The sequence below is a fragment of the Thermobia domestica genome, chromosome 8 (assembly GCF_964235325.1).
Source record: "Thermobia domestica chromosome 8, izTheDome1.hap1.1, whole genome shotgun sequence".
Lineage (NCBI taxonomy): Eukaryota > Metazoa > Arthropoda > Insecta > Zygentoma > Lepismatidae > Thermobia > Thermobia domestica.
Window position 1 is genome coordinate 62,183,312 of NC_137461.1, and position 15,905 is coordinate 62,199,216.

The 15,905-nt window shown below is 36.6% G+C and overlaps 2 protein-coding genes across 4 annotated transcripts in view; one reads left to right on the top strand and one right to left on the bottom strand.

The window, feature by feature from the left end:
* Positions 1-15,905, bottom strand: part of LOC145692944 (uncharacterized) — a 729,891-nt gene that overhangs the window by 593,698 nt on the left and 120,288 nt on the right. The window lies entirely within an intron of this gene.
* On the top strand, positions 10,120-11,145 carry LOC145692144 (zinc finger MYM-type protein 1-like). Its single transcript, XM_081767444.1, has one exon. It carries the CDS (start codon positions 10,120-10,122, stop codon positions 11,143-11,145), a length of 1,026 nt encoding a protein of 341 aa, XP_081623570.1.

Below are 15,905 nucleotides of genomic sequence, written 5' to 3' on the forward strand. Positions count from 1 at the left end.
AGTGTTGCATAAGCACGCAAAACCCACACACAATAAAAACTCTAAATGACGAAAAGGAAAAATTGGTGTTGTTTCAGTGTAATTGGGTTCAAACTTTGACACCGTCATCATCATAGGTATTCTGCCATGAGCAAAACATGGAAAAATAATTACTTTATGAAATTATATATATATATAGTGGACCAAAAGTAGGTATACACCCGTGAATTGATCAAGTATAATTTTCTAGCTTATAAGTTTATTTGCTTCGACTGTTCAGAGCCTAAGATATAAGTAAAAAGAATTAAAAACAAATAGTAAAGAAACTAAGTCTACCAGATAAGAAATTACATAAAAAGCAATGAGTTGATCAGTACGGGACCGTATACCTACTTTTGGGCCACCCTATATATATATATATATAACACCTATCCTGAAAGGATAGGAAAGGAGAGTCCATGAAATTTTGCCTACGCCACTGATTACGGTATGGATTTTAGCTATTGCAGACATTGTTAGAAATTACGGGCAATCGACAATATCGACCGGCTATTGTTCCCTTTAAGATGGGGGATGAGTGTATTAGCCTATTATTATTATATGAGAGAAAACTATTTATGATAACCTGTGTCAACCTTGTTGGCAACGCTGATCTAGTTACCTACTCAGTCAACACAACAGTGGATGGATGTGCCTGGTTTACTAGTGCCGAGTGCACAGGTGGCTTTTTGTTCTATTGTACTCCTCCACAATGAGGAAACATCGTACATAATACAATTATTATTCCCAAAGCTTTTCCTTCTCTTTTTTATTCTATGCTTTTCGTGTATGTATGTTCGTTCGCTCTGTTAATCAGTCACTTCACTCAGCCTCTTTCACCTGATCAGTGGAAGAGCAGCTGGCTGTTACAAATGGCGATTCAATTACCAACGGCTTGTCGTTTCTCCGCAAACCAGGGTGCTTGTTCTCGTTGTGTCTCTTGGCTCTCACAATAGTGTGTCAGATAACGGTGAAACCCTCGAATGTAAATGTTGTGGAAACAATGGAGAATTCGACTGAGAATGTAAACGAATCGAATACAAACAGAACTCGATTAGGGCGTTACTTAAAAATTTTCTGTTCAGGTACCATAAATGATCAGTGATGGAGAGGAAATTCCTAGAATCTCTGAGAATTCGCAGTAGTTTTGCTTGTTGTCTCTATCCTCTTGTAAGAACACTTCTCAGAATAGTGATGTATGCTTCCTGAAATGAAACCAAGTACTTAAAGTGTAACGTTCCACAGTTGTATCCGCTTTTCTGAATAAGGTAAATAATAAGTCCAAAGAGAATATGATGAAATAACTGACGCAGTGGCGTACACTGAGGGATGTTTCGGGTTTGAACTCTTCCGTCTTCATAACAAGGTACATGAAGCTCCTTCGTAGCTAAGTGGCTAGCGTGGGTGACTCGGGTTTGATTCCCGTTGGGAGCTCATCTGGTTCAATTCCATGTTAGCCAGTAGGTTCACGTCTCATATAGCCTCGTTGCTGAAAGAAACGCTAAACTCTCCAAAATTCAGATGACGATTTTCAGGGATTTTAAAGGTCAATTCGGTTTTATTACCTAAGATTTTTTAAAGTCTGGCTTTGCACTCTAATAACAAGAATCTTAGCAATGATCAAAAAACGCATCAAAAGATTGAGATCTTGGCCATTTTTGGATCAGGTGTCAAAAAATTTTTGAACGGTCCCTAAATCGAGTTTTTGTATAGTTTATGGAATAAGCACATCATACTGAGTTAAGTAATGGTTTGGGTTTGCCTACACTATATATAGTTCTCTAGATATGAGACGTAGGAAAAAAATGTTTGAATGAATAACATACATATATTGGATTTTTTGGATCAGGAGCAACCAAAATTTTGAGCGGACCCTAAATCAAGTTTTCATTTATTTTTTTATTTATTTTTATTTTTATTTTTATTTTTTTTAATACGGAATAAGCAGATCATATTGAAATAAGTGATAGTTTGGGTTTGGCTACATTATGTGTAGTTCTTCAGATATGGGTCGTACAAAAATTTGTTGATTGAATGAAAAATATTGAATTTTTTTGATCAGGAACCACCAAGATTTTGAACGGCCCCTAAATCGAGTTTTCGTTTTTTTTTTTTTTTAACGGAATAAGCACATCATACGAGTTAAGTGCTAGTTTTGATTTGGGAGCACTATATGTAGTTCTCGAGATACAAGGCGCCTACAAGAAAATTTTTACCTGAAATATATTGGATCTTTTGATCCAATAAAAATGGTAAAAATGTTATTTTAAAATGTCTAAAAAGTAAGGTACGTCTTATAGTCTGTAAAATACGGTATATTAGATACATATATACAAAAATCCTGAAATCCGAACTTGGGAGCTTGAACCCTCCCTCCTTTATGAAATTCTTTGTACACCACTGAACTGATGCAAGACAATGATGTCGCAAGAAGAAAAACAGGAGGGATGGAAGTAACGCAGGCTTCTGCCTTCTGATATATACGTCCAAAAAGAGTAGCTGCTCTTAAAATGATGCTTAGTGCTCTCTAATATATTGCAGATGGTGTTGTCATGGTTCAAGTCACATGTAGGAAAAAAAAAAAGAACCCCCTCAGAGACTAAAAAATGAAAAAATTAGTGTACACTTCAGAATTATGGAGGAAGATTAAAACATCGGATCTTACGTTTGAGATGTAGGTCTATACATGAGGAAAATATACATGAGAGATACCTCACAAAGTTATAGTTCGAAACTGCAAGCAAGCGTCGAGAAAAAAGTGATTCTCTTAATATAAAAACTAAGTGTCCCTTCCCCTCAAAAATATTCTTTGAAAAAACACGTTCTCATAATTTAAAGTTGGCGTCTACAATGCCGAAATACAGATTACTATTATTGAAATGAAATCAAATTTCTAAGTCCCACATGTAAATGCATAGACCAGCGTTTCCCAACCTTCTTCAACTTGCGGCACACTACGGGTATAACTTGAATTCTCGCGGCACACTTACAGATATTATTTGTAAACTTAAAACACAGTGTATTTTTTTTCTGTGATTACTGATCATCATCTCACAGAGAAGAAAGCTCGATCACTAGTTTTCCACAGTGGTACATCATTATGCTTATTCTGCATTCTAATTTAAAAATAGAAAACAATTGCAATGAAATATTGGACTCAGGTTCTTAAAAATACGCTTTCTTTTTCGAAAACTGTATCCAACCTTCACTAAGAAGGAAGATCACTAAATAATGAACGAACAAACAAATCTCCTGTACTTTTAAAACACAAATGTACGTAATTTATGTATGCACGTTTGCTTTGTCGAAGAGATTAAATGATATTTTAAATTTTCAAGTTACGAAATAGTCTGCAACAATAAAGAAACAATAATGGTCATAACAATGATAAAGATTTTTTCAACATTAATAATGTACAAAAAGTAACAGGGTATAAACTTAAAATTGTCGATTCATAGAGGTTCATATTAGTGTGAAATAGAAATATACATTTTCCCCTACGTTTTGTAATTTGATTGCTATAGAATTAATAATTTTGTTTCGATTTCCTCGCGGCACATCAGCGGCCCATTCACGGCACACCAGTGTGCCGCGGCACACCGGTTGGGAAACGCTGGCATAGACTAAAGGATGATTATTAAAGATTTGGTGGAAGGTAGTGGGACAGCCTCTAGAAAAGACATGGAACAGACATTGGCCACACCACAAACTGACATGGTCTAGGATCGAACAAGGGACCCTCATACCAGATGTGAGCGCTCTACCACTAAGCCATCATGTTATATATATATATATATATATATATATATATATATATATATATACCATCTTTGTGAATAAGGTTCGGGCCTGTGATGGTTTTTATCATTTCATTTTGATAAGGAGGGGGAGGAGAAGGGGAGGTATATATAAAAATGATCGAAAATGACCGATATTAGTGTCGAAACCATAGTTTTCGGTGTTACTGAGACGAACAGTGCCTTCCAATGCCGTTTACATCCAAGTTCAGTCCCCATTAGTACTCCTAAGGGAGGATGGTGACATGTAAAAATAATTGAAAATGACCGATATTAGTGTCAAATCCATAGTTTTTTGGGATCCCTAAGTTGATTCGTGACAGTTTTTGTGCCTGTCCAAAATGCAACGTATTCTCCCCGTGAGAAGAACGGGCATTCTGCTAGTTATTATTAATAATATTATTGTAGTATGTGGAATACATGGTATAAGATGTTATAAGGTATTAAACTATTTACTTTTCAATTAATTTACTTCCAAATGATCAATAATTTCAATTTATAGTGTGCAAATTGTTGTTCGTATTCCTTCAGAAATCCGTTTTGAAAGTGAAATGACATTTTTAAAAATCAGGTGAAGCATTCTCCCTTGATACATTGACATCTCTTAACATAATATTCTCATAAAACAATGAGTAACTGTAATAAAATGTGTGCATGACCGATAAATTTAATTTTGATAGGTTATACACATATGCAAATTCACATAAATTACCTTTTTTTTAAAAAAAAAATCGAATTCTTATAACACATTGTCGCAAGAAGCGAATAGGCAGATTCATTATTCTTACTTTCACTACAATTCCATATTTAAGGGCACATGGAGGATGCACGGTAAATAAAGATTACCATTATCGAAGTCATTATTAAGAGAAAATTTTATTAAAACGGATGTTACTGTATTTTAAAATATTAAAAAAATGACATATTTTGCTACATTCTTGCGTTCACTTTCTGCTGTTTTTACTTTTACTTTTATTTTAGAAATAAAAACAGAGGTTAAGTTATAATAATTTTCGAATAGTTTATTTCATATCACTATATATGAAGTTATACAATAACTTTGGCAGGTAGTTACTACGCTATTTTAAATATGGTTCTTATATAAAACTACGGTGAATGTTTCTTTAATCTTCAAACGCCGGCTGCTTACGTAATATGTAGATGCACCAAAGTAATATAATATTTTTCGCGGCCCGAGCAACAATTTTTCTCTTTTTCCATATTATTCTATTCTTTCTAGCTTGTGTTGTTTCTTTTCTTTTTAACTCCCCTTACCCTCTCAAAAAAAGTGAAAAAGAGAATGAAAAAATAAAAAAGATTAATGACTGATTGCAACGGTTGGAAAATCTATAAACGAAAAAGCAAAACGATTTCCAATATTTTCTGATATTTCCTCCGAAAGAAAAAGGAGAGCTAAAAGAGGCGCTAATAACCAGCAAAATGTCCGCTATCTTCCCAATATATACTATAGGCTGCGCCAATATTAGCAACAATTCAATTAAATTCACGAGTTGTGTGCTGGAACATTGCCCAGAATCAAACTAAGTCAATGATCAGAGAATAAATCCATGGAGTTTTTTCATAGTAAGACTATCCATGGCTTTGGATTGATTATTTTAACAAAAGAAACACTGACCAAAGCTTAAAACAAACTTTATTTTAACCCTTTTGGGATCTTGTGTTTTTGGGCTATTTTTTAGACTTTCAGTCAAGCAGCTACTGCATCGTCTCTGTTTAAGCTAGGATCATGGTTCATACCTCATTCTCTTCAGAATAGAGCTGGCTTTCAAATGGTACCACTTGCATGCTCATACCATATACCAGAAGCGGGGAAAAAATGTCAAAGTGAAAATCTCGGAGGGAAATTTTTTTTCTCGAACTTTGTACCTCCCTGGACACCCCCCCCCCTGTGTAAACGTAGCCATCTAAAAAATCTGAGAAATAGTACTTGGTATACTGCATGTGTGTGCCAAATTTCAAGTTTCTATCTTGAATACCAAGGACGAGAGAAATTTTATCAGGATTTCCCACCATGCCCCAAATTACCGTAAAACACCATGATCTCAGGTAAAAAATTTCCTGAGACATCCCTAATTAACCTAGGGTCATGTTTCGCCCATCATTCTCTTCAGCTTAGAACTGCCTTTCAGGCGGTATGACTCACGTGTCTTCATCATGTATTTAAGGCGGGAAAATGAGGAAAAACGGGATTTTTTGGGTCTAAATATCCTTTTTTCAACTTTTAGCCCCCCCCTGGACCCCCCTGTTTTAACGCAGAGATCTGAAAAAAATCTGGTAAATACTACTCGGTGGGCTGAATGTTTATGCACAATTCCAATTTTCCAGGTGCAAAAGTAAGCCCGCCAAAAAAAAAAAATATACCGACAATGTTCCATATTCCCGTATACAGAGGGAAATTTTTAAACATTCCCTGAGACATCCCTAATTACGCTAGGGTGATGTCTCGCCCATCATTCTCTTCAGAATAGAACTGCCTTTCAGGCAATACCATTCACTTGTCCCCATCATGTATCTAAGGCGGGAAAATCACGTGAAAGGGATTTTTGGTAAAAATTTCCCTTTTTCAAGGTTTAGCCCTTCTGTACCCCCCTGTTTTAACGCAGAAATCTGATAAAAAAAATCTGGTAGATACTACTCGGTGGACTGAATGTTTGTGCACAATGTCAATCTTCTACGTGCAAAAATAAGCCCGCAAAAAAATTATACCGAAAATGTCCAAAATTCCCCTATACAGAAGTATATTTTGGTAAAAATTCCCTGACACTTCCCTAATTACCCTAGGGCCATGTGTCGCACATCATTCTCTTCAGAATAGAACTGCCTTTCAGGCGGTACCATTCACTTGTCTCCATCATGTATCTAAGGCGGAAAAATGAGGAAAAACGGGATTTTTGGGTAAAAATATCCCTTTTTTTAACTTTTTGACCCTCTGGATCCCTTCCCCCTGTTTTAACGCAGAAATCTGAAAAAAAAATCTGGTAAATACTACTCGGTGGACTGCATGTTTGTGCAAAATTTCAATCTTTTACGTGCAAAAATAAGCCCGCCAAAAATACTTTACATACCCCCCCAAAAAAAAGTATCACACGAAAATATAAATTTTAGACTTATGACGTCATCATCTCCTATGTCTCGACGCAGGAAGGTGTGAAACCATACGTAATGTCTTCTACAATGCCTCTGGACTTGAAAAACAAAACAAAAACAAAAACAAAAACAAAAAAAAAAAAACCGGACGAAAAAGCTCAAATAGTTATAACGCAATGTACCATGAAACACCCCGTATGGTACAAAAGTTACCATAAGATCCCCAAAGGGTTAAATAATAATTTGTATCGGTTTCGGATATCTAACGTATCCTTCTTCAGACACTATCGACACAGATTGTCGATAGTGTCTGAAGAAGGGTATGTTAGATATCCGAAACCGTTACAAATTATAATTTAAAATTAAGTGGGTTTTAAGCTTTGCTTCTTTTGTGTTTCTTTTGTTAAAACTTCTTCATACTTTGTTTCTTCCATTGTTAGTAAAGTTTCATTACTGGAATCATGTTTCTGAGGAGTAGCAGACTTGCACTCTACAATAAATGAAACAAAATAATAATTAACAGGCCGAGACAGGTTTGCCAACTATACGATGATTTAAGCCTCAATGCTATATACGACACTGCCCTTGCGATACATAGGTGAATATACAATAACTTTAGAATGCACATTGTTTTTTTTTTTTTTTTGGTGGGGGTGAGTGTGCAAATAAATTGTACATGTGCTTTAAATAGTTATAAAACACACACACACTGACGTTTTTAACAGTCATTCCCGCTAAAATAAATCAATAACGATTTGAGAATTGGCAAATGGCAACCCTGCATCTACTTTTTAAATTCAATTACGTTTACGACGGAGTGGAAATATTGTTGTTTAGAGGAGTGTTAATAAGGAGCGTTTTTTTTTTTTTTAATGGGGAGGACAGTGACACCAATTTGGAGTTCGAAATTGAAGATTACTAGATAAGTTTATAATCTATTATTGCTATTATTAATAGTATTAAACTTGCTTCTACAATTATCACGTGCATAACGAATATACAATCTTTTCTTGTAATACACGATCATTTTAGACGAAAATCGATAATTTTGTTCTCTGAGGTTGGCAACTCTGAGCCGAGATAAACGAAACTCAACTTCCGGCGTGTACAGATGTGGAACACAGCCTCTCTCGCCGAGCCGAGCCTATCCCTGGCCGAGTTCGGCCTCCAAATATAACGATCTTTATTCTTTAGAGAATGGGTTACTTGCCCATCTAATTTCGTTCAGATCCGGCCAGTAGCAGGGCTGGATTAACCCACATGGAGGCCCGGGGCTAGAAAAAAAAATGTGGCCCCTGGTGACTTCACCTAATACATTTTTGTGAAAGCACAGTAGAAAAGTTAAGTGAATACGTTTCATATTTTTGATCATATTTTATTTTATGATTATGATTGTATCTTTATGATTCTTTTTAGATAACCACTTGAGATTTTGATCAGAGTCCACCTGGAGGTCCGGAGCTATAGCCCCCTAAGCCCCTCCCTTAATCCGGCCCTGGACAGTAACAAGTCGGGCCTGTCCCTGCAAGAAAATATAGCATTGTTTATTATTCAGACCAGTGCTGCCGTGTCGTGACAAAACGCTGTAACTTTGGCGCAGTAGTTTTGCGAAAAAGAGCCGTGAAGTTTTCATCCGAAAATGTGATCTGTATCGTGTAGAACCAGTGTAACTAGACAATAATGGTCAACCAATCAATTTTCACCAAATTTAATCACACAACATGCATTTACGCAGGCCCGTAGCCAGGGAGGGGCTAGAGCGGGCAATGCCCGCTCTAAAATATTTTTTGCCCGCTCTAAAAAGGACGGTGTCCAGACGTTTCAAATTGTTTCAGCAAATCCAAAATAGGAAAATCTTGTGATTTTATTTACTAAATAAAATTGAACTTAGCGAGCATTTACTACTACTAACAAATGAAATTGAACGTGGCGTATATTTATACGAAAAACAAGTTATTCTTATTGCTAGATATATTCAATAACCTCCCATGTATTACTTTTCCTCATCCCAAGAGTTTGAACAACCACGACCACGACAAACATTCAAGGCGTTGGACAAGATGCCCTTCCAAAGAATACCTATATGAAAATTGACCCGAAAACAGGCTATGTTACATAAATGTGAGTGTCTGGCTTGTGCACGTGTAAGTTAACATTGCAAGTAAAAAACATTTGTTTTGCTGACTTGACAGTACATGTCCCACGGGTGCCTGTAATTAACGTGTAAAACATGCAACATGTCCATGTTCCTTACAGTGCAAGGAAAAGGCATGTCTCATATATGAAACTGGTACCGAAACTGTGATGTGTGGAGAAAACGTACATGCGCCTCTAGAATAGTCAGATTAAAAAAAAAAAAAAAAAAAAAAAAATCAGTAGGGAATTTGGAAGTTTTGTTTATTGTAAAAGCGGCAACAATGCTGTTTTTCACGTGATTTGAGTCTTTGCGGGGAGCACACACGAAAATAAACCAATGATTGTAAAATGTTTCTAAATAGCAGTTTGCATTGGCTCATTTTGTGTTTTCTGAGTGGCTCCGAACCATTTGTTTCATGATTTGTTTACAAATATACGGAATGAAGAGAACGTTAATTCCTTATATGAAAAAAATCACTCAGAGAAAAAAATCAAGATGGCAGCAGAACACCAAACCTATTATTTTAAAAAGATTTTGTCACACACCATTATAATTGCGCGCAATAATAAGTAGCAGAGTGCTTAGCGAATTTCCAGAAGGAAACAAAAACAGTAGAAAATGAACTACAGGCAAATGTACCTCACCAGACGTTTCCAATTACTCTACTGACTATTATAACGCCATAAATATAAAGCAGGCATCCATCAAGTCATTTTTTGGTGCAAAAGTTATTGAAAGTGAAACTAATTCAGAAGCAGAGTCATCTGTATCAACATGTGTAGAAGATCAAGAAGAAACTAAACGTCAAGCATCCACTTCCACCATGTTGGTGTTGATTTCCACCAGTATCAGACCTTGGCGATACAAAACCCGCTCAGCCGCATCTTGCAAATTTTCCAGGTTCTAGCATTTCTGGTTTAATTCGACGATTTCGTCCAATATGGTACAGCGGGGGACACTTCTAAATGGTACACCTTAGCCGTAAATCTCCATATGGCTGTACCATTTAGAAGTGTCCCCCGCTGTACAAAACGTGGGATTGGCTCCGAGTATTCTGTTATGTTAGATGCTGCCTTTTGCTTCCCATGCCCGAAATATCCGTCAAGAAACAGTGATCCCTCATTTGTGCAGAATGGTTTCAGAGACTGGAAGCATGCAACCGAGAAAAATAAGGGATTTTCTCGTCACGCCGATTCTGAAACTCATAGGCACGCTGTGGCTTGCTACTTGGAGCAACGGAAACGTGAGGACTCGGGCCAAACGGTCGTGAAGAAGGTGTGTAGTGATGTAATTATGAATAATAGGTACTATGTGAAAAGTGTGATTGAAGTTATTCAATTCTTGGCTGTGAATCAGTTGTTCTTTAGGGGAGATTCTGGATGTGAGCAACTCGGAAAACAACCAAGTGGTTTGTTCTTAAATTTGTTTGAATTTAGTATTCGTAAAGATTCGAAATTAACAGAGATTGTCAACACTATCCCTGCCAATGCAAGATACACTAGTCTGGATATACAGAATGAGATAATTCATTTCATGGCAGAATCTGTTAAGAGGAAAATAGTAAATGAAGCAAACGAAAGTACATTTTGTTCATTACTTGCAGATAAAACCAGAGACAAGCAACGAATCGAAGATTTGTCTGTCGCAATTAGGTATCTTGTGAATTTTAAAGTGCAAGAAAGGTGCGTAGCTATACTGGAGTTGGACAAACAAGACGCTGCCAGCATTAAGAACGCCATTTTAGATTGTTTAAGAAAAGTAGAATTCAAACCCGACACGATAATAGCACAGTGCTACGATGGAGCACCTGTCATGAGTAGACAGAAAAATGGAGTGCAAGCTCTTTTGTCTGAGGATTTGAAGAGGAACATTTTGTTTGTTCACTGTTTCAATCACCAATTACATTTAGTCATTTGTAGAGCCATTGACACAATTCCTGAACTGAAAGAGTTCTTTGATATTTGTCAACAACTATATTACTTTTTCAGAAAAGGACGCATTGCAGCAGATTACGCAGAAAGGAGTTTAAAGCGATTGTTGGAACAACGTTGGACTGGATATCTTGACACTCACTGTAATTCATGACGACAGGTTTCACATATTAAGCGCACTGATGGGCAATTCAAACTTCCCGTGAAGAACATGACTTAATGAAAGTTGAAGCTACCGGTTTACTACATCAGATCTCCACTAAGACTTTCTGTTTCCTTACTGAGCTCATGTTTAGGGTTCTTGGATATCTAAAACCGACAAACGCACTGCTACAAAGAAGAGATTTGGACATTGATGCCGCTGTGAAGTTAATAGGATCGGTAACGGAACAGCTCCGGCAAGACGAAGGAATATTTGAAAATATCCTTCACGATGCAATGAAGGCATATGCCTTAAACACTTCGATTAAGCAACCATTGAAACACAAATGCACACTCCCCAGCCGCTCAGCTGATTCGGTTGTTGATTTGGAAGGCATAAATTTGGAGAAGGGAAAGCAAGACGAGAAGGAGCTGAAAAGATTATTCTGCAAAGTTCTCGATATTCCCGACGAAGAAATTCGGCACAGATTCAGTGGGACAGGGACAACTGTGATTGGTGCCATTCACCACTTACTGAGCGAGAAAAGAAGTGAAAAAAATTTGAAACCTCTGTGTGGTGTTGTAAAGTACAAAGACCTGCATTGCAAAGTGCTTCAGAATTTGAACCAGGAAATAGATCTAGCAAATCGACTGATCAACAAGACATCATCATCTCTGGAAGAGCTCACAAAACGAATTGGAAAATATGGAGAGGCTTTTCCGGGCCTAAATATGCTTACAGAAGCTGCTCTAATTATTCCGTCTTCTACGTCCACGGTCGAAAACTGCTTCTCAGATCTGACAGATATCTTTCGACCTCAAGGTCTGTCTCTATGGGACATTAAAGAAAAACGGACCTCGTTCTCCTGGCTTACAACAAAGATATTCTGCGTGCAATAGATCTAGACCAGCTTGTAATTGAATTTGCGAAGTGCTCACGTAAATTCCTTTTGATGTAATTACTTACATAAGGACTGTAAAAAACATTTATTTTATTTATGCCAGGGTTGTTTCTTAATTTTTATACATAAAATATTCCATAATCTACTTGTAATAAAAGTATTGTAGTTCCAAAATACTATAATTTAGATAACAGTTAATAAATGTTCCTAAAATAAATTATTATTTTTTACTTTTAGTACTACTTAGTGTATTAAAATATATATTGAATTATATACCATCATTTTAACAAAAAAATGTTAATGATGATATTTGATAGTCGTGGATTTGATACTGTAATATTTATCAACATAATAAAATGTTTCAACTTTCTTATAGATTCCATAAATAATAAATAAATATATAAATGAACATAGACATTGACTACGACAACCGCCTCAAGGAACAAAAACTATATATATATATATATATATATATATATATATATATATCTTGAGGTCCCTGCCATTGCACCCTCAGTATTCATCTTTGCCCGCCCTAAGCAATCAGGCTGGCTACGGGCCTGCATTTACGTAAAATTACATGTAACCACGTGTTCCCAAAGTCAAGATACACTGGTTCTACACGAAGATCACATTTTCGGATGAAAACTTTACGGCTCTTTTTCGCAAAACTGCTCCGCCAAAGTTACAGCGTTTTGTCACGACACGGCAGAGTGTTTCCCAAACTGTGATCCGCGGATCCCAGGAAGTTCGTGAGAGATTTAAAGAGGTTCTGTGCGACGTTTCAATTTCATTAAACTGTATCTGATCATGTTGCTCATGTTGTCCATCATGTTGCTGCATCTGGGATATTTGTAATGTGCATTACCTATTCCGTAGGTTTCAACCAATTGAGAAGAGTAGAATACAAAATGATAAAAGAAGAAATAACAAAATGACCAATCAAGACTGAAAGATTGCATATATATAAAGCACATACATTACATTGAAAGTTGTTTGAGGAAGTCAACAAAACTTTAGGGTGCACGGTCTCCCTTGGCTCCCAGGATCAGCACCCGTGTTGGTGATGATAATATTCCGAATATAAGAAAAAAAAATCACACTGTACAAAAGAATAGAAATAAATATTGTTTTCTAGAAACATTTCAGTGAATTAACTTAGCTAATCACTGAGAAGTTAGTAGAAGCACGCACAAAGAAAAATACAACAAAGGAAACGAAATAATGGAAAGAACTGCAATAAAATGGCGACGAAAAGGAAAGTAAACATGAACGATCATTAAGTCAGTGTACAGGAAGTTAATGTGAAACAATATTACACCAGTTTTTTTTTTTTTTTTTAACAGGGTAGCAAAGTTTTCCAATTTACCGTAAAATTGACACTTTCATCCTTGTATAATGACTGAGCAGCATTCGTGTTTTACTACCCTTCATTATTTCCCGCGTCTCCCCTACGATATTTATACACTTCACTTGTCATATTTTTACATTATTACTCTTTTTATATACAGCATACTTTCGTAGCCGATATATACATACAGTAGGAATAGCAGAAAATAATACTAAGATATCTTTCGAAGTTGACGACAATTCTTCTGACAGCGAGCAAATGGTTGCCGTTTAGAAGCTGGCATTAAATGTCTTATGAGCGGAAATTAAAGGCAAAGTAGCACACAGAAAATCACAAGATTTCTCCTTTCCCTTTTTCTCCCCAAGCTTCCTTCATCCCCTATTATTCTCCCTTATTCCCTTTACCCTGAAGTTTTTTTTTCTTTTTAGAGATTTCTCATTCCCTTTTCCTTCTCCACGTCTTGGTATTTCTTCCATAAGAAGAGGATGGGACAAAGAAAAGAACTTTTTCCAACAATTACAACTTTTGCACTCTTGCAAGATGCAACACGGATCATCTCTTGAGGTTGCTAAGCAACACACAGAGTGGCGTTCCTTGTGCACCCCTCTTTTATATCTTTCCTTTTTTTACTCCCCCTGCTCATCACATCTTCCGCATTCTCCAGGGAGGACAGGACGGTTTAACAAAAAATAATAAAAAATACCATTTCTTCTGTTATTACGGATTTTCCCTTAGCTTTCACATACGTACATATCGAATCCTCATCTACCCTATTCCACAAAAATACTAAACTAAACAGATACATGAATGTATGAAGGGGATGAAGTAAAATATTCTTTGAATTTACAACAAGGGGCTTTGCTACCCCCACCTGAGGGTTACTGTACTTTTCCGAAGGGGGGAAGGCGTATATACAAAACCTCTTGACATCAAGATATTCCACGTTCGTTTTGTCATTCTGACTTTCTTTGTTAGAGGGGATGTTTCTTGTAGGTTTTTCCTGTAAACTCCCTCATTGGTAAAGTTCGTGACTGACATGTTAACGCTACAATATGGGAACAGGAACTTGAGAAATGTTGAACCGATAACAAAATACCTTCTAAGCTGGAACAATTTTTATTTCTCTGTATCTCCTTTCCATTCTTACCGGGCTTTACACTGAACGCTACTGAAAACATTTTTTACCCCTTTCTTTCATTGTGCTAGCGTTGCAAGCTAAATCTTTCCTTAAAATTTCATGAGCGAAAGTAGTAACGTGCTGTTAAGAACAGAATACTTACAGGTGATATGTCACATACACTAAGAGTTATCTCGCTATGAGGACTGTCCTGACTAGAGACGGCCAACAGGGGTTCGTTTGGAATCCAAATGATTTTAAGATCATTAAAAGTTAATTTGAACTTGTCTCACTTCATTTTACGCTTCGCGTTTATTAAACCCAATTCTTTTCATTCGTAAACAAGGGTCCGTTTGGGAATGGTTTGATTTGATTTGATTTTTAGTTTATCATCCCTTTCAGCAGCGAGGCTATATGAGATATGGACCTACAGCTAAACGTGGGATCCGAACCACATGAGCTCCCGCCGGGAATCGAACCTGGCTCTCTCACGCCAAAGATGCGTACGCTAACCGCTTAGCCAGGAGGAAGCTCCTGTTTGGGAATGGACATCTTATATAACCAATAAATAAAAAGTGCCTAAAAATTACTATACAAAGTTACTATACAAGTTAGTACAGTAACAACGTTAACATAGTTTCCAGTGAATCCATAATAATATAGTGTATTACTATAACAGATGCTTCTCCTGTCCTCACCCTCCACGCATAGTTATATTATATGAGAGTTAAGACAAATAGGTTGTCAAATGTCACAGAGTTGTCATAGACAGGACACTGTAAGAACCAAATTTACAGAACTAAGTTTTTAAATTATTTTTTATTTTTTATTTTTTATTTATTTATTTTTTTTTTTTGTTTAAAAATAAATATTTGAGTGAAGTTCTCCTATGAGATTGCTACTATTTGTCGGTTCTTTGAAGTTTATTGCTTCTACCACAAGGAGATGCACACAGAGCACTTTTCGAAAGCTGAGTGACCACTTAGTAGTAAAATGCACAAACGATAAAATATGCTGACAAAGTCTGCTTAGATAAGCAGAACCTCATAACACCAGCAGTTAGAACTACATGAATGAGTATATATAAGATGTATGCAAAAATTTTTCGGAAAGAAATGCCCGAGACAGTGTGCAACAAAGGAGGGAAAACTCCCAACAAGGGTTGAGGGTTGTTGCGACGAAGGCAGGAAGAAGTCGTATCGTAACAGAAGGGAGAGACGAAACGCCAAGGGAGGCCAGAGAACAAAGAGATCAGAGAACGAAATCGTTTCAAGGGAGGAAACGAAACGGATGCTGATAAAAGAAACGGGCTCAGTAGGGAAAGAACACTAGGGTGAAGCGCCACCGTCTGATATATATTATATAGACGAAAGCTTATTAACAGGAAAGGAAGGGACGGAAAA

Coding starts and splice junctions, on each gene's coding strand:
- LOC145692144 (XM_081767444.1), top strand. CDS start 10,120: ATGTTAGATGCTGCCTTTTGCTTCCCATGCCCGAAATATCCGTCAAGA.